Here is an 18,926-nt window from a genome sequence, read left to right as displayed (position 1 = left end):
TCACACTTTAAATGGTTGCAAAAATACTTTATAATATGAAAAAGAATTGAAATTCAAATCCCCATAGAGCCTATAGTCCTAGTTATGCTAGACTGATGGAAGTCAAGATTCAAGACCAACCTGGCAGCTTATCACAACCCTGTCTCAGGGAGGATAAAAAGAAAAGGCATGTCCACGCTATCAGTGTTCACTCCTGTTCTGTGCTCTAACACTGGGCAGGGGCTACAGCAGACCTGCTGGTGTGTAAAGCTTAAAATTCCCTTTTAGTAGTAAAGCTTCCTGACCACTGAACTGTGTTAGTGTTAAATGCACTTTCTCTAACTAGACTGAAACTTCCTCCAAGGCAGGGAGTATATTTACTTTTACAACTACTTCCAGTGCTAGAGAGATGGCTCAGGCAGCTCTTCCCAAGGATCTAGGTTCAATTCCCAGCATCCACATGGCAGCTCACAACTGTCTGTAACTCATCCCCACTGGACACTGTCCTCTAGCCTCCACAAGCATGAGGCTCACATGGGATGCACTAACTTATATTCAGACAAAACACTTATAAACAAAATTAAAAACTAAAACAAACACAGTTCCAATTCTACCCATTGGAGTCTATGCACACAAGGAAGTTCAGTAACACTCGCTGAAAAGCATCAGTGAACTGATATACCAGAAATGTATGAAGAAAGGCCTTGGGAGTAGATAGAGCTCCATATTCTACTCCTAAAAACTCAGGGCTGGGGAGACAGTGCAGTTGTGCAGCACTGGCAAGACCCTGGGTTGCATGCATCACAGATTAGGAATGAAAGAAAAAAGGAAGGAAGGGAGGAAGGAAGGAAGAGAGGGAAGAAACAGGAAATGGAATCAATCTAGATGGCCATCAACAGATTACTGGGTAATAAAAATGTGGTACATATATAATGGAATTTTTTTTCAGCTGTAAAGAAAAACTAAATGATTAATTTTCAGGAAAATAGATGGATCTGTAAAGTGTAATATTAAGTGCAGTGACCTAGACTCAGAAAAACAAAAACTGCATGTTCTCTCTCATATGAAGATACTGTTCTGAAAAGTGTGCCTGTATCCGAGAATGCAAGTAAGTGTGTGTAAAGCCTAGAAAATTAGAAAGGAGACTAAGAGAGTGCAAAAACAGGTGATGAAGGATGGAGTGGGCGTGGGGCATGAACAAGGAAAAGAGACAGCGGGGTACAAGGAGAGATCAGGGTACAGGGTGGTGGGGGAGATAAGGGGAAAGGAGAATCTACTAAAACACATTTTGTTCTAAAATGTCATAATGAAATCTAATAGCTTCTGTGCTAATTTTAAATTAAATTTAAAAAAATACCCAGGCACACCTAGGACTTAGAAAATGACAATCTGGGAAAGCAACATGAACATACATATACCTAGAATGTTAACGTCTGAATTTCAGGTCTTCTTGAGAAAGACCACATGATTGGAGGAAATAGGAACCCAAAATTTTGGAATAGAAAGAAACAGACATCTGACTATGTTGCTCTTTAAAACCTTGAGGTTTTCTCTCCTCTTTTCCCTCCTGGAATTCACTACCAGACTGGGAGGTTGTTCATCCCCTGTAGAAGCCTCTTGATGCCTTGATGTAGTAGTTTCAGTGAGGGACAGAGTTCACCCTACCAAGGTTAGGAGTGCTGACCTGTAAACAGCAGCTCACCTCCTGAAACTGTATTTCAGGAGGCACAGGACACAAAAATGCATGCAATTATGCACACCTTTTATAGACCCACAGTGACAACACGCATGTGGACAGAGTCACAGATACTAAATATAAATATACAGCATCGTGTGTGTGTGTGTGTGTGTGTGTGTGTGTGCACACGCAGGAGGCAGGAACGCAGCCTGTGTGTGTGTGTGTGTGTGTGTGTGTGTGTGTGTGTGTGTGTGTGTGTGTGTGTGCACGCAGGAGGCAGGAACGCAGTCTGGCAGCATCATAGGTGCACCGATTTGAACTGAATGTGTGCCAGGGGAGGCATCAGGCAGCCAAAGGCAGCTGAGCACCCCCAGGCCGCCCTGCATCTGGGACCTGAGCCTACAAATGCTGGGAGGTTAACCGAGGGGCTCTGCTTCTTCACGCGTCGCCAGCACCCATCCCCCTCTCGCCTGCGATTTCGGATGCCTTGTCATGTCTGGCCCTCTGTTGTTTTCTGTCCTCCCCACCGCTCCCAGCATGTTCGCTCCCACCTCACTCTTGGCTTCACCCCTCGCTCTCCACCCAAGGCCTCCCTCTTGCCTTGTTTTAGCTCTCCTCCGCCGCTGCTTTCTTGCAGATTGTCCTTGGGGAAAGGGGGAGGGGAGCTCGGCGAACTCGGGGAGGAGCCAGGTGGAGGCAGACGCGGGAGGAGGGGAGGCTTCCAAACCTCTACTGGTCAAAGCTAGTAAGGAGGCTCCGCCTCTCCTTTCTCTCTTCTCTCCTCCTCTTCCTTCTCCCCTTAAGAACTCTGCTGCTTTTTGCACCCTTGCTTCCCGGGTCTGCATCTTTATCTTGGAAGCTATCAGCTCATGTAGGTGGTGAGAGTTAGAAATTACGTAGTTGCTAATCTTGTTTCCAACTGAACCAACTTTTCCCTTCCCGGACTGCCTACGGTTCCTTGAATACAAATATCTCCTGCCACTGTTAAAATCCTTGACCACCCCCGTCTCTCTTTCAACAAATATTTATACGGAGTCTGTGTGCTAGAGTTTGTGTTAGACAGATCCCTGCCCTTAAGTATCTCTTACAGAATAACCTCAAAACTCCTTCTACATTTGCATCACCTCTCTGAGAGAAAATAGGGCGAACCCAGCTAGCATGGTACAAGAAGAAAGGGCCCCTTCTCAAGTCCACCACAGCAGGGTTGAGGGTTTTTTTTTTTTTTAAAGTTAGCAGGCACCTTCGTGAGACTTCAGAGTAAGCAGCACGCACTGTGGGAACGGTGGCCTACTGGTCCCTGAGCACAACTGGCATTCCAAGCTCAGATCCTCTGCTCCCCTGGCTTTGCTCCACCCACCATCAGCTACACTCCTGTTTCTTCTCTACTGCCCTTTCTCTTGCCAACTCTTGCCTCTGCCCAGCACATTCTGGCTGCCAACAACGGAAACACAAGTGGACAGGCAATGCAGCCTTTTGACTGAAAATTTATTCACGTTTATGTGCAAATGACACCATCCAGAAAGTAAAAAAAGACAACCTATAAAACGGTAGAAAGTATTTGCGAATTATGAATCTGCTAAAGGGCCAGTTCAGACCTGCTTGGTAATCCACCTCATGCCTGCCTTTCTGTACTGCCTTCCCCACACACCTACCAGATCAACGCATCTCTCAACCGGTATCTGAGAAGTTTCTATAGATGGAGATTAACACTGCGACCCACAAATGGACAGAGTGCAACAAGGAAGAGATTACACCTCCACCCCAGAGGCTCAGGAATCGTGTCCAAAGAAGGGTCAGTAAGAATGTAAGAGCCAGAGGTGGTGGGTGGCTACAAGGAAAATTATCTTCTGAACATATCAGGGCACTGCAAGATATGAATCCATAGCAACTTCAACAGCATGCACAAAACCTTTGCCAGCCAAGGCCAGACCAAATAAATCCCCAGCATGAGAGGGGGGCTGGACAAATCCCAGCCTTGGAGCCAATGGCAATTGTTAGCAGCAGAGAGGGAGAGACAGTTTTCTAAGACTGTGGTCTCTGGTAAGCTTACACCAGTGAAAGATCACTTCCAAGAGTGTTTGGACAGCACAAATAGGTCTTGAAGGGCTAAAAGAAAAAACAAAAAACAAAAAACTCCCACAAAGTTGGGTGTGTGGGGAAGGAGGTAGATCTGGGAAGGGTGGAGGGATAACTGTAGAAAACAAACTCTCACAGAACTAATTTTAAAAATACACATGAAAACCCCTATTGTGGCTCAATAATAAAAAGGCAATAATAGCTCAATTAAAAATGAGCAAAGGATCTGAGCAGAAATTTCATCAAAGAAGACATAGAGGTAGCTGATGGGAGATGTCATTCTGTATATGTTTCTCATACTGGTTAATGAATAAAGCACTGTTGGCCAATAGGAAAGGAAGATAGGAGGGACTAGGAGACAAGGAGGAAATAGGAAGTAGGAAAGAGGGGTCGAGATGGAGAGTCGGGAGAAAGCAGTATGCCGGCCGGCTCCCCGGTAAGAGAAATACATAGATCAGCAGAAATGGGTTAATAATTAAGGCAGAGCTAGCCGATAAGAAACAAGTAACCGGGCCAACATAATTATATCGGATACAGAGTCTCAGTGTGTTAGTTGGGGCTGGCGCGGGACAAGACCGGGCGGCGGGTAGAAAAACTGTACGCATTACAGGTAGCAAAAAAGCATGTGAAAAAAAATGCTCATTTGTTCTATCACCAGGAGCTAAGAGAGAGAGAGAGAGAGAGAAGAATTGAGAGATACTTGCCTGCCTACCAAATAGCTCAAAGAAGAAAAGATGATAATACCAAATAATGGTGATACTGCAATGTTACAGGAGATTTATTTGTGTTGTTGCTCCAAGACCATCAATAGAGTTAAATCCTGGTTCAGAGGGTGGAGTTCACATTCAGCTAATCAGAATAAACCATAGTTTTCTGGTGGACCTGGATGCAGATAACACACAGGGAGGAATAGAGGGACTTGGAAAGATTTATGGGCATTTTCTATCTGGGAAGGTGGAGAAGAGGATCAGCTGATCATTTCTCCATTATTCTGTGAATCTATCAGGTTATTCCCTAGTATCTGACCCGAACTTTATTTATTAATAGAACAATAAAAGTAGCCACTACATCTAGCACTAAACAGCTTCCACCCCACTCATCCCAAACCCTCCCAGCAAGCCATGTGCTTTTTTCCTAAGATCTAATTACACTTTAAAAGATTTGCTCATTCTGCCAAATGTACAAGCTACAAATGCTTACTCAGCAGCTAAGGAGCACAGTAAGTCTGTCTGAAAAGTTATAAAAATCCATACAAATCAAATATTCAAAGTTTCCACAGGAACACAGGAAGTGTGACCCATCTCCTAACTTGTACAGTTGGCAGAATGGGCCAAAAGCCAATGTTGTGACCTATGTTGAAAATAAACTATCTTGAAAAAAAAAATTTGCTCAGCTAGGAAGTGGTAGTGCCTGCCCTTGATGCCCTTGATCCCATCACTTGGGAGGCAGAGGCAGGTGGATCTCTGAGTTCAAGGCCAACCTGGCCTACAAAGCAAGTTTCAGGATAGGCTCCAAAGCCACACAGAGAAACCCTTTCTAAAAAAAAAAAAAAAAAACCTTAATAAACAGAAAAGGCGTAATAAAGACCCCCCCAGAAATAGATTACACAATACTCTATTAACTTTAAATTTTAAATGCTAATGAGAAAGAAATGACAGCTGTTGCAGAGACATTGAATAGTATTTTTAAAAAACTGCTGAATTAAATCAGCCTATACACTTCAAAGATGTGTTGACCGCATAATAGAAATCAAGATATGTATTATACTGGGGAAGATGTTATGCTTTGTTTCCACAGGAGAAGAAAAGCTATGGATACCATCAAGACTAATAAAGATTAGATTCAAACAGGAGAGACCTCTTGATTAGGAGATGTGATATTTCATCAAACAGCATAGCTATTCCATATAAATTAACTTCTAAGACTAACAAATGCCTTTCATTTCACCAAAAAAGTGAAATTCCCCAAAGTTAGGACTGGGGTAGGGTTTTGTTTTTGTCTTCCCAGGACAATAAAAGCATCCAACTAAGGAATCTGAAGACCACTGGACAAATAAGATATTTGAAGAAGAGGATTAATCATCCAAAGAAAATTTCCCAAGAAAAACAGTAAATTGGAAGAAGAGGAGGAAGAGGAGTAAATTGGCTTAATGGTATAGCACATTTCCAACAGGATAAAATTTCCTAAGTCTTCCCAAATGTTTGTTTCTTCTGTTCTCTACAGACATATAAGGCAAAATGGTCTGTTTATAGTTCCAGTTCAATTAAAAATTAAAGCTGGCTTTGGAGTTGGAGCATGGCTCTCTCCTTCTCTAAACCCAAGCATACTTGTTCAAGGAAAATCCAAAATCTCTGTCTCATGTCAGAGGAGCTACCTGGTATGGGTCAGAAGAAAACCAAAATTAATGGACTATTTAATTATCACTAGTTTTCCATAGTTATTATAAAAGATAAATTAGATATAAAACTTTATACTCACAAAAATAGAATAGATTATATTTTCTTTAAATTTTGCCAAATGTAAATGGACTAAATATTTTAACTATAATTCTCACTTGATAACTGTTTTGTTATGTGTATTTTTACTATATTAAAGTTAAAACCTTCCTTTTTAATTAGACAGAAAAGGGGAAATGATGTGGATGTCCTTCTGGATGCTGTGAATATGTGTTGCTTTTATTGATTGATGAATAAAGTTGTTTCTGCCAACAGACAGGCAATATATAGGTAGCTGGGAATTCCAAACAATGATATATATAGAGAAGGAAGGCAGAGTCACTATTATACCATATAGCTGCTGGGGAGGCAAGATATCAGGGTATCACCAGTAAGCCACAGTCACAATGATACACAGATTACTAGAAATGAGTTAATTTATGAGAGAGAGGGCTAGCCAGTAATAAGCCTAAGCCATTGGCCAAACAATTATAAATCTATAGTAAGTCTATAAGTTGTTATCTTATAAGCCACTGCAGGGACCTGATAGGTGGAGAGAAACAAGTCAAATGGGACCAGGCTAGATGGAGAAAAGTCTCCTTTACATCATTATATCTTTCTTGGGTCTCTGATGGGGTTCAAGACTAAATAGTTATAGTTACAGTTTTGCTTATTATGAGAGAAAGTAAAACTTTGAACTCACAAAGAGGGGATAGATAAAGGAGTATTTTCTCTGAATTTGCCAAATGCAAATGGACTGGACGTTGTGAATGTAATTCTTAATTGATAACTGTTCTTACTGTATATAGTTTCACTTTGTTAAATTTAAAACCGTTCTTTTTATTTAGACAATACCTGATAATTGTTCTTATTGTATATAGTTTTACTATGTTAGAGTTAAAACCTTTCCTTTTTATTTAGACAAAAGGGGGAAAATGTGAGAGATTTGTTTATATTGTTGTTCCGAGACCACCAATGGAGTTAAACTAGAATAAACCATAGAGCTTCCTGGTAGACCCAGATGAAGATAGAGAGACACAGGGAGGAATAAGAAGGGGCTTAGAAAGATTCGTGGGCCTTCTCAATCTGGGAAGGTGAAGAGGAAGGTCAGCTGATCATTTTTCCATCACTCTGTGGATTTATAAGGTTTATACCCTAATATATGACTCCAGAGTTTCATTTATTAATAGAACAATAGAAGCAGCCACTATACTGCAAGGCCACATGAACACAAGTGAACATCATTCATTATTGGCAGAATGCACATTAAAGACAGTTTAGCAGTTTCCTGAGCAAGTCAGAGTGGGTTTACCACAGGGATGGTACATTATGCTCACACACACACACACACACACACACACACACACACACACACACACACTGCACATACATATATACAGCCGCTTTATTCATGGTTGCCCAAACTAGAAGCAGCCAAGATATCTCTCAAGAGGTAAACAGATAAAGAGACCATGGTACATTGATGCAACAAAATATTATTCAGCAATACAGGGAAATGAATTATTAAGCCATGAAAAGACATGGGGGAACCTTAAATGCAACTTTCTCAGCAAGTTGGGCAGTCTGAAAAGGCTACATGCTATATAAGATTCCAGCTTTCATGCCCGGTGTTGGTGGTGCATGCCTTTAATCCCAGCACTCAGGAGGCAGAAGCGGGTGGATCTCTGTGAGTTGGAGGCCAGCCTGGTATACAGAGTGAATGTCAAACAGAGAAACCCTGTTTCAAAACACCAAAAAAAAAAAAAAAAAAAAAAAAAGACTCCAGCTTTCTGACAATTTAGAAAAAGCAAAATAAGGCAAAATGGTGAAGATAAAAGATCACCGGTTACCAGAGCCTTGAAATAGAGGGGAGAGGAATAGGCAGAGCATAGAAAATTTTAAAGAGATGAAATTCTTCAGTAATGTTGCAATATGGATATATGTATGGCATTATGAACATCTCAAAACTTGTAGAACTACTGACTTCAGTTAATAACACAGTATCAATATTTGTTCATCAGTTGCAACAAATGTGTTCTACCCATGCAAGATGCCAAAAACAGAAGAAACAGCAGGGTAGAACTCTACTTTTATGTTTTTAAAAGGAACTTTTTCTCTTTGGGGTTTTATTTTAGTTGTTTTCATTTTATTAGACTTGGAATATAACTGAATAAATCAATAACACCTGCAATTTTTCAAGTTCTTATGACATAAACATGTTGGTTGAAAGTAAATAAAGTAAAAAAGATCAGAATAGTTAAGTATTTGGTGTTTCTCATTCAGTACTGCTTAGAGGGAAGGCACCAATTAAACAAATATTCTAGCATTAAATAAACAGAGGATGTGATCCCACAGGGACAGCTCATTACAAGTGGCTTTTCCTGCCTCCTAATTTTAAACTCCCAAACTGGACATTTTTCTTTTCTCAAGGTTTCTTTCATCAAACAACTTTTACATTAAAAAATATGATTTTCCATGAATATTAGCAACTTGGATAAGGCATTTTAGCTAGCTATTGTCAATTTACTTAGTGAGTCAACGTTTGAATTCATAAATTGCTGGTGGACTGGTGATGGAGACAATATTTGGATCTAAGTAGTTTTAGAAAATATGGTGTGTGCTCAGTCTCCATCTAACTGGAGTTGAGAAGCATCCCTAAGAGCAGAACATTTGTGAAGGGAACCTGTGGTGACTAAGGAAGACATCTAGATAAACATCGTCATACAAGCTAGAGTGCCTAAAGAGAGGGTCAGCAGACTTAGATGATGGATCAGAAAAGGAATGCAGAAAGTTAGATGATGCCACAAATTCCTGAGAAAACAAAATTACTGTCATTCTTATTGCTGGAAAAGTATTCCCCACACTCTTCTTCAAATGCAGGAAAAAAGGAAGGAAGGAAGGAAGGAAGAAAGAAAGAAAGGAAGGAAGGAAGGAAGCCAGAGTCTTGACTTGCATTGAAGAAGAGCCTGGGGACTCCTCAATTTGTCTTTCTCAACAAGTGAAGTACAAGAATTAGTCATGATACTGTTTGAAAACTTGGTTTGAAACAAAATATACTTCAGATTTCTTCAGCTTTTGAAATTGACCATTTGGGGTTTAGGGTAGTGGACCCCAGCAAAGAGAAGGGAAGATATTGAACATAGAGACTGAATGTATAGGAATGTAACAAGAATGTTCCAGATAAGATTGTAGTATGCCATTCCTCTGCCTTCCATTACCAGGTAGTCTGCTGGTATTTAGCATCCAGGGAAAGTTAACATGTGCAAAGAATGGCCAGAATATGTCTTACTTTATACCATACCCCAGTACCCAGAAATAAAAGGCCTATTCTTTTTCCTTTTGCATGTGTATGTATATTTGATAGATGGATGTTCACATGTATGTGCTCATGTGTGTGCAGGTATACATGTGTGCATGTTTATGTGGAGGCCAGAGGCTGACACCAGTTATTTTCCTCAATTACTCTCCACTTTATTTATTGAGGAAAGGCCTGTCACTGTATCCAGTTTGGTGACTCAGCTAATCTTGCTAGCCAGCTTACCCCAGGGATCCTGTCTCTGCCTCCCGAGCTCTGAGACTACAGGAGGGCCACTCCACTCACTTCCATGTGTGTGCTGGGAATCCAAACTCTGGCTCACATTTCCATGTTTTATCCTCTGAGCAAAGGGCTTTCTTTATGTTGATCCTCAGTGCATAGGAAGACACTCAGAAGCTCTCAGACTCTCTGGGATTCAGCCAGTGACTGGGGCATCATGTCCAAGTAGACAACAGAGGTAAGAATCAAGGGAAGATATTGTGAGAGATATAAGTGTAAGATGTTTAGAAAATTCTCACTTAAGTACAAGCCGGAGCACTTAGGTGAAGAAGCTGAGATACTCTGGATTACCTGGCTCCTGCGCTCTGCTTCTTGTTGTAGATAGATGAAACCATGAGGAACGGCCTCCAAGCCAGGAACAACTCCACTGGAGAGCAAGAGCAGAGCAGGAACGCGAGAGGGGGAGTTAGAGCGAGAGTGGGAACAGCTCAAGTGGGGAGAGCCAAGCTATAGGAAAAGGGGTGAGGGAAGCTCTGGGCGTCAGATAGCAAACAGCAAATGCAGAGTCTGAGGCAGTGACAAATTAGGAGTGTCATATCAGAGGACCCCAGATTTCCTAAGGACTAGAGTGAATTATAAATGGATGGCAATAGCTTGGTGACTTGATGTGAAACACTTCTAACAAGAAGACATGGTCCTCTCTGGGGGAACAACAGGCTGTTTTCTTGCCCCATTAGGATTCTATAGACACCAATGCCAAGCACAGACACAAAACCATTCTCTACCCAAGACTCATGGCTCTAAGGGTGGTAGGGTGAGCCTTGGAGACACGTGTGCCTGCCCCATCTCACTTAGAACAAGCAGGTGGGACTGTTCCATGTGCTCTGTGTGGTTTGAGACAATGGCATAATGATCATCACCTGGAAAGAGGTTGAAATGCAAGTTCTTGGGTGTGCGCTGGGATTACTAAATTGGGAATTTTGGGGGTGGGGTATACAATGTATTTTAACAAGCCCTCTAAGTGATTCTGACCTAAGGGGTCATTTAAAAACCATTGCTATAAGCTATCACTTGAAGAGTGAATCTGTTTGTCTGGGGACTCATTTATAACAACTACAGTAAACCTAGAAAAGATAGTTCAGGGAAGAGGCAGGTCCTAAGCAACTAGAGGACCCCTATCCTCAGTTGAAAGCACTATTTTCAAACTTTAATTAGGGCAAAGGTAAACAAATTTGTCAGCTGAGGTATAAAACCTCAACTTTGGATAACAATGTTTTTCTTCCCTTAAGGAAGCTTTGGGGGGTTCTGAGACAGAAAATCCAACTGTTGTCTAGAACACTCCTGGGATTCTTTCATGTACGAGCTGCCAGCACTTTGTCAGCACTCCTGTACTCGCATAGCATATGGCCAAGACATACACTTTTATCTTGTAGAGAATGTTTCATTGGGTGACTGAGAGGTAATGTGCCTTGAGGCTACCCTTAGGAGGGTAATTTGGGACATAAAATGGGGATATGTTCTAAGAAATGCATTTCCAGGGGATTTGATAATTTGGGGAACATCATAAGCCCTATTTAAGTACACCTAAATGGTATAATATACATCACCTATCAGTTGTAGACTGCAAGACTGTAAAGCATGTGACTAGTGAGTATCTCAGGGATTATAATACAAATAGCAATTACTTATAGAGCCAAACATATCCAAACAGAAAGTTAGGTGATGGAAATGTTCCATTGTAATAGTCATTGTATGTGTGATCTGTCAGTGATCAAAATATAATGCAATGCATGATTATGTCTATATAAAGGGTCCTTCATATTAATCAATGAAAGTAGTATTCCGCACACTACTATTCTTTTGTTTTTGTTTTTTTGAGACACAATTTCTCTGTGTAGCCTTGGCTGTCCTGGAACTTACCCTATAGACCAGGCTGGCTTTGCAATCACAGAGATCCACCTGCCCCTGCCTCTCAAATGATGGGATTAAAGGCATGTTTCAACTCAGTCCAGTTTACATTTTATCTTTTTTTTCCTTACACTACTATTCTTATCTTTGCATATTTGCCTGGAAGAAGAACATGTAATGCTACTTGTCCCACCCAATTATCATCCTAACTGAGAAGATGTTAAAAGTTAGTTTTTTGTTTTGTTTTTTGTTGTTGTTGTTACAACACAAACTAGAGTCATGGCTGGGTGGTGCACACCTTTAATCCCAGCTCTTGGGAGGCAGAGACAGGCAGATCTCTGTGAGTTGGAGGCCAGCCTGGTCTACAGGGTGAGTTCCAGGACAGGCTCCAAAGCTACAGAGAAACCCTGTCTTGAAAAAACAAAACAAAACAAAAACAGCCCCACAAACTAGAGTCATCTGAGAAGAGGGTATCACAATTAGATAGAACTGTATACAAGCCTTGGGGTATTTTCTTAACTAGTGATTAATGTGGGAGAGCCAACGCCATCATTAGAGATGGTGCCACCCCCTGGCAGGTGATTTTGGCAAGCTGAACAAACTATGGCGAGCAAGCCAGTAAACAGCATTCCTCTGTGGTTTCTGCTTCAATCCTGCCTGAGTTCCTCCCCTGACTTCCTTCCATGATGAACTGTGATTGGGATGTATACAATGAAATCTTTTTTTCCTCCCCAAGTTGCTTTTGGTCACAGTGTTTTAATCACAGCAATCGTAACCCAGACTAGGACAAGCTGTTGGAATTTTAGCATCATGAAAACTGAAGTTCTGTGAAACTGATTCTGGAGTGTTACATCTTTACTTGGGGAGATCAAGGCAGTCTTCAGAGAGCCAGAATTCCTGCTGTGCTTTCTTCAACAGGAATCCAGGTTTTTGGATTCTTATAATAGCATATAGATGGAAGCACTTGTCTTTGATGCAGAAAGCAAGCTGCTTGCCAGTGAAGTCATTAGACACAGAGGAAGATGTACACTAAGTGGTCTGTCAGTTCTGCTGGACCAGAGCCTGCCCCACAAAGCTGCATATTGTCCCAAAGCTCTGACCCTGCAGGTAGCCCTGTCCCACATTCTGGCATCTTGGCTTCTGGTTTTGTGTTTCTTGCAGCTTAAATGAGTAATCATGTTTTCCCTTGTGTAATAGGAAGTCTAATGATAAAGACAAATAAATCTAAGACCACTACCTATACATACACAAAAAAAGACCACAGGGTAATCAATTGTGATTTCCCTGCAATGCCCTCTGGAGTGGAGTTTCTTTTTCATGGTGGTCACAAGAAGGACCTTTTAAACCTAGATACCAGATTCTTGCAAGGTGAGAAGTAATGAAAAGGATAAAGAACACAGCACTTAGGAAATCCGTGAAAGTATTCTCAGTGTCATGTAGAGTAATGGGAAATGGATCATAATTGTAAGACAACTTGTATAAGACACTTAAAATACAGCACACTTTACTAATCTGATAGAACCTGGATACTTTTGCTGGGGAAGCAACTAGACATATGTTGAAGTCTTGGCCACACAGATATCAAAGACATGTATGATGAAGACACACGGTAACTGGGCATGATGGTGCATGCCTTTAATTCCACCACTCAGGAGACAGAAACAAGCAGATTCCTATGAGTTCCAGGCCAACCTGATCTACACAGTGAGTTCAAATACAGCCAGGTTGAGAGATCCTGTCTCAAAAAAACAAAACAAAAACAAAAAAGACATCATAATTTATTTGAACTAGATACAAGATGTCATCAAATACATCATATGATGCTGAATATTCTAATGGGTAAGTTATCTAGAGGGAAATTGAGATACAGCCATAATTAAGCTATGATAAAAGTATTATGTATACTTTGATAATGAAGAACACTGGTTATTTATAGAAACACCATCTGAAGAATAAAGACTAAACACTAATGGGCTGGGATCAGTGTTTATACTAAAACATTGAAAACCTCGAACTCTTCCAGTGAGAAGTCTCACATGCCTGAGAAAATTGTGGTGAAACTCTCTCACACAGGAAGGAGCAACAGCATCATAACCCTCACCTCCTGAAAGGACTGCTACAACTTCCAAACATTCAAAAAGAAACTTCTCCTAGTGTGACTGTTGGTAACAATCATAAAAACTGCAGCAAATGGCAGAAATAGCCAAGATTATCAGTCTCAGCAATACTGTCATTTAGGGGCACGTGGATCTTTGTTGTGAGGACTCCTGTGCATTGTGGATGTTTAGCAGCATCTTGGGTATTTGGAATATTAACTGCCATTCTTTCCAAAAGCTAGGGAACAGATCTTAACGGTAGGAAGAGAGGCCTATGTGACCCATAGGTCATATTCCTTGAAGTACTTTAGTGCAGGACAAAGTACCTTCTGTTGGTTGGTAGTTGAGTGTCTGTATTTCAGAAACACACATGCACACAGCAGCCTCATGATTGCACAGGGCACAACTGTTTATAGCAATGGGCAAAGAGCTAGAAAAACAGCAGTTATGGCTGCTCCTCTACCAAGCACAAAGCAAACGTGTGCTCTATTTTTCCGGAGACTTGAATGCACTATCTCCCTCTATAGCTGTACTTAGAACAAGGACTAGAATGCTCTGGGAGGAGTGTCTGTGAGTTTTTCTTTTCTTCAGAAAAGCAGAAGCAGCAGTAGTATAGTAGGCCAGGGTCTGCGCACATTTTTGTGTTCATAGCTCCAGATTCACTTATGTTATTTGATGATGTGACTTCTTCAACAATACCCTGTATGCAAAGAACAGAGCAAGGTAGTGGCAGCCACCTACTTTTGTTTCCCTATAAACCATCACCTGCCAAATGTCTGAAGATCATTTTAAGTAGCATATATGAGGGCTGGGGATGTAGCTCAATGGTAGAGTGCTTGCCTCTATGAGCTCCTGGGTTTAACATCTAGCACCATAAAACAAAACAGAACAGAGAACCTCTTTAACCCTGTATCTGTTAATTAATTTGTGGCAAAATGTTTTTTGTTTTTGTTCAGTTAATTTTCCCATAGTACAAAAGTGTTAGCCGAATCTAGAAGATACTGTATGGTCTTGTTCTTATAATATCTTTGGGCATTCTTGACAGCCCTCGGGTCTTAATTAACCACACTATCTTTCCAATGAGCCAGTCTCCTCCCAGATTGAGCCAGTCGTCCTTTCTAGAAATGCCTCTCTGCTCTATCTTGCAGTCATTCCTCTGGCCTTCCTGAGTTAATCCCCTGCTGGACACACTGAGTTTGTGTATTGATTTCCTTCCCTGAATTCACACTATTCCAATTCTATTAACTATGAAGGACATGTTTGTGCCTGACATAGTATGTGATCAACAAACTTAAGTAGTAGGAAAAGAAAAAATAGATAGATAGATAGAAGAAAGATAGGCAGGTAGGTAGAAGAAATAATAAAATGAAAGAAAAGATGGAAGCAATCAAGAAAGAATGCATGGAGGCCTCCCTGAGGCTGGAAGGTGCTTGATTTCCTTGCTCTTGGAGGAAAGCTAAAAAGATTATGAGTGGCTTTTACTTGAGGCCTCAGTCTTCAAATGCAGAAGCTGAAGATCATAATTCTGTCCATGAGATAATGGTTAGGGAAAACCAGAGAAAGAAGTTGAAATTAGTTCATCAGGGCAAAGGTGGTATGAGGTGAATATTAGGTATAGAGCAAATGAGGATGGGAAAAGTGGAAAAGACAGGGCGACTGGGAAACAACCTGAACACATTCGATGTTAGAACCAAGCTGCTGGCTGGGGTTACTGTTTGGTGCCAGCTGCTGACTGTGTAAGGACCAAGTCAGATTAAAGGAAAACCCACAGTTGCCAAATAGGTGCCCCAAGTATTTGAGTAAGTTAACATTCTTGAATATAAGCCATTTTCATGAGTTTTGTTATGCTGTATAAACTAAGACCATTAGGTTTGAGATCATGTGGGCTAATAGTCCCTGCATCCATGTTAGACCTATCCAGACAGCCTAAGCACTGTCCTGGCATGACTTATCTCTACATCTCTATGGGATCTTTAGAAAGATCTTTTGAACCAGCATCACCAACCTCTTAACTTATGTGCGATCTCATCTATTGCCTCTCTTGGAACGTTGGCTCCCAAGGAATAGGGAAAGAAAGCATCTAGTTCATTTTCTCATCTCTTATTGAGTCTGATACAGTGAGTTCATATAGCATGTTCTTTAAAAGTATCAATAAATATTGTTATCTACCGCTTAGGTTCTGGAATAGTTAATTCAATTCTTAACCTTTATTTTAAATTTTATTTTACTTTTATGTGTATGGGTGTTTTGCCTTTATGTATGTGTGCACCATGTGTATGCAGTGCCTATGGAGGCCAGGAGAGGGCGTCAGACCCCCAGGGACTGCAGTTATAGGCTGTTGTGAGCTACCATGTGAACTCTAAGAAATCAAACCAGGATCCTCTGAAAGAGCAGCCAGTGCTCTTAACTGCTGAGCCATCTCTCCATACCCCAGTTTTTAACTTTTCAAGGAAAACTTTTTAGCCCTTGAATTCCTTCTGGAACTACATGGAAGTTGAGCTAAATAAAGTCTGTGAGGGGGCTCGCAGAGTGTTAGCTGAGAAGGGAAAGCTGGTCCTGTGTGTTGCTGGATTGGATAGGCTGGAATCCTGGGCAGAAGAAGAGGGAAGAGAGATGGAGGGACTCCAAGAGCACAGCCTTCACCCTTAACCTCCAGGCACCCTGATGTGAACTGCTCTCCCCATATGCCCTCCCCAGGAAAATGGACAGAAACACTGTGAGTACAAATAAGCTTTCTTTCCTCAAGTTATTTGGTGAGAGCATTTTGTCACAGCAACAGAACAAGACATCATGTTTTATAATGTATCATTTCTAATATGTCACTGGCACACAGTGGAAACTATGTATTTTCAGTGAACTCCAATATAGATATATTAGTTGAGAGTAGACATGTAGGTGTGCTTCTAAAATTTAATATGAAGTATTGATGAGTTGCATCTTCATTAAAATACACAAGAGAAACCTGTTATTCAGTTTTTCCTAGGGTAAAATTTACAGTCTTTGGAATAATTTTGTAATGTAATAATAACTCCTTACTTAATTCATTAGTTGAAGTTTCACCTTTTATTGTTTTTTGTTTTTGTTTTTGTTTGTTTGCTTGCTTGCTTTTTTGAGACAGAGTTTCTCTGTGTAGTCCTGGGTGGCCTTGAATTCACAGAGATCTACCTGCCTCTGCCTCAGTGCTGGGATTAAAGGCATATGCCACCATTGCCTGACAGAAGTCTCACATTTTTACATATCAAGTTTACTAAAATAAGAAAGCCAGATTAAATAGCTTATAGTAACATGGGAGTCAAATGACTTAACATGGCCATGGCTTGGAAATAGTTTGAGTGTATCTTTCAAGGTTTCATGTGCTGAAAATGTGGTATTCAGAGCAGTAATGTTAGGAATAAACCCTTAAGAGTGGGGTCTGGTGGGAGACAATTAGATTATCGGAGATACTGACCTAGGAAGAAATTAATGAGGTTGCTATGGACCCCAGTTAGTTCTTTGTGAAAGAAGGGCATTATAAAACAGATGAATTGGCCCCTCCCCCACTATTTGGCTTTCTGTTTCACCGTGTGATCTCTCCTTGCTTATATTCTTGCTATGATGTGGCTCAGCCAAGAGAATCCTCGGCAGAGGCCAAATAAAAGGAGCTGCCCACTCATGGGCTTCTAGTTTCCTAAGCTGGGAATAAATTCTCTTTGTTTTATATATTACTCACCATTTAGTATTTTGTTACAACAACAGAAAAAAAACCAATACAAATATTGAGGAAATTAAATAAGTATTGCCCATACAAATAACTACTCTTTCTACAGTTTTTCTCCCCCCCCATTCATACTTTCTCCCTTGTGCCTTAAATTTAAACTTTGACCTACAGGTGACCCATAATGCCATGAATAAACTTTTTTGCTTTCCAGTACTTCTTTTCACACCCATCCCCATTGTCCCCCCCCCCCATGCCTCACCAGTTTCAATAATGGGTATATGTCCCACGGCGTTTGGATCATCCACAGTGCCTAGTTTCTTCAAGGAATCTGTCTTTGGTTGTAGCTTTGGTATGATCATGTTGGAAGTTGAAGCTTCTTCAGCTAAGAAGCAATATCTGGAGGTCACCCTCAGGGTGGGAGTAGGGGAGGTGCCCCTTACACGTTTATTTTTCCTAAGAGGCTTAGCTATCAAAAACTTCTTTTCCATAAATGCAGTGGAAAAGATTAAAAGAAGTGATGATTGTTCTCAATAAATAACTAGTTCACCTCCAAAAGACTCTATTCCTTTGATAACAAGAGAGGCAAAGCAGAACCCATTACTACTGATTAGAGGGGAAAACCACTTTTCCTTGGACCTTGACTTACATATTTGGGGGGTTCCTGTTACAGTAACAACCAGGACTCCCACAAATGAGCCCAGACAGATTAGAATAATCCATAACTTAAATTGAAATCAACACCCATCCCATGTTCCCCAAATCTTGTTCTTACTCAAGTCCCAAGTCTTATTTGCCTGGGACAAGGATAACAACTCCCTTATACTTGCACAGTGGAAAGACATAACACAATGACAAATATTTTTTTCAAACTAGGAATAGAAATAAACAGGTCAGTTGACCCCTGAAGTCTATAATTATACTAGAATCTCTGAGAAAACTCATCCTTTGCCTTGAAGCTTAATCAATGGTACCTGTGTTCTGAGTAGTCCTGACTACTTGTCGAGACTGAATCACACACATGAAAAATTTCAGCTGAATTTCGTCTTTATGCATGGCTACTTCCTAGAAATAAAGAGTTTAATACAAATAAATGTATCTGTAGAATAATTAAAGTGTCAAAGGTTGACATGGTCTAGGGATACTTAACAATGCCAGGTTTTAGGACTTGGCCATATAAAAAATCAGTATATAGTATATAAGGCGATACCATAATCTACTTTTATAGATACAAGTCAGGATCCCTGAACAAGCAAGTTCACCTCCTTCCTTGTCCCGGTTGCTGATAGTATAGAAAAGGCTGGGAGTTTCAGAGGCTTTCCCTACTTCAAGATTGAATTCAGACAGGCAGTTAACTGGGTCTAGAATTCTGAAACACCTCTCCAAGGCTTCTAAGTAGGGTCTGAGCCAGAGACCTACTAAATTAGGGAGCTTGATAAATAATTTGAATGAACAAATTTATTTCTTCATTATTCCCTCTAAAAAAGTCTGGCATGGGTTACACGTTTAAGATCTCTGGTGAGCC

General features: G+C 40.7%; 1 protein-coding gene across 2 annotated transcripts in view; it reads right to left on the bottom strand.

Moving 5' to 3' along the window:
- The window catches only part of Pfkm (phosphofructokinase, muscle), a 38,094-nt gene extending 19,628 nt beyond the window's left edge, over positions 1-18,466 (bottom strand). The window contains exons 1-2 of one of the 2 annotated variants that reach the window (XM_051189784.1): positions 18,376-18,466; positions 17,664-17,786 (exon numbers count right to left, since the gene is read on the bottom strand). In XM_051189784.1, coding sequence (XP_051045741.1) covers positions 17,664-17,786; positions 18,376-18,457 — 205 coding nt within the window. In that variant the 5' untranslated portion in view covers positions 18,458-18,466. Of the gene's footprint in view, positions 1-2,208; positions 2,370-17,663; positions 17,787-18,375 lie in introns of those variants that run through there. The other variant, XM_051189785.1, reaches the window with a different exon arrangement.
- Positions 18,467-18,926: the final 460 nt, after the last annotated feature.

Source organism: Phodopus roborovskii, unplaced genomic scaffold, assembly GCF_943737965.1.
Source record: "Phodopus roborovskii unplaced genomic scaffold, PHOROB, whole genome shotgun sequence".
In the NCBI taxonomy this organism is placed as follows: domain Eukaryota; kingdom Metazoa; phylum Chordata; class Mammalia; order Rodentia; family Cricetidae; genus Phodopus; species Phodopus roborovskii.
This window is presented reverse-complemented; position numbering and strand designations above follow the sequence as displayed.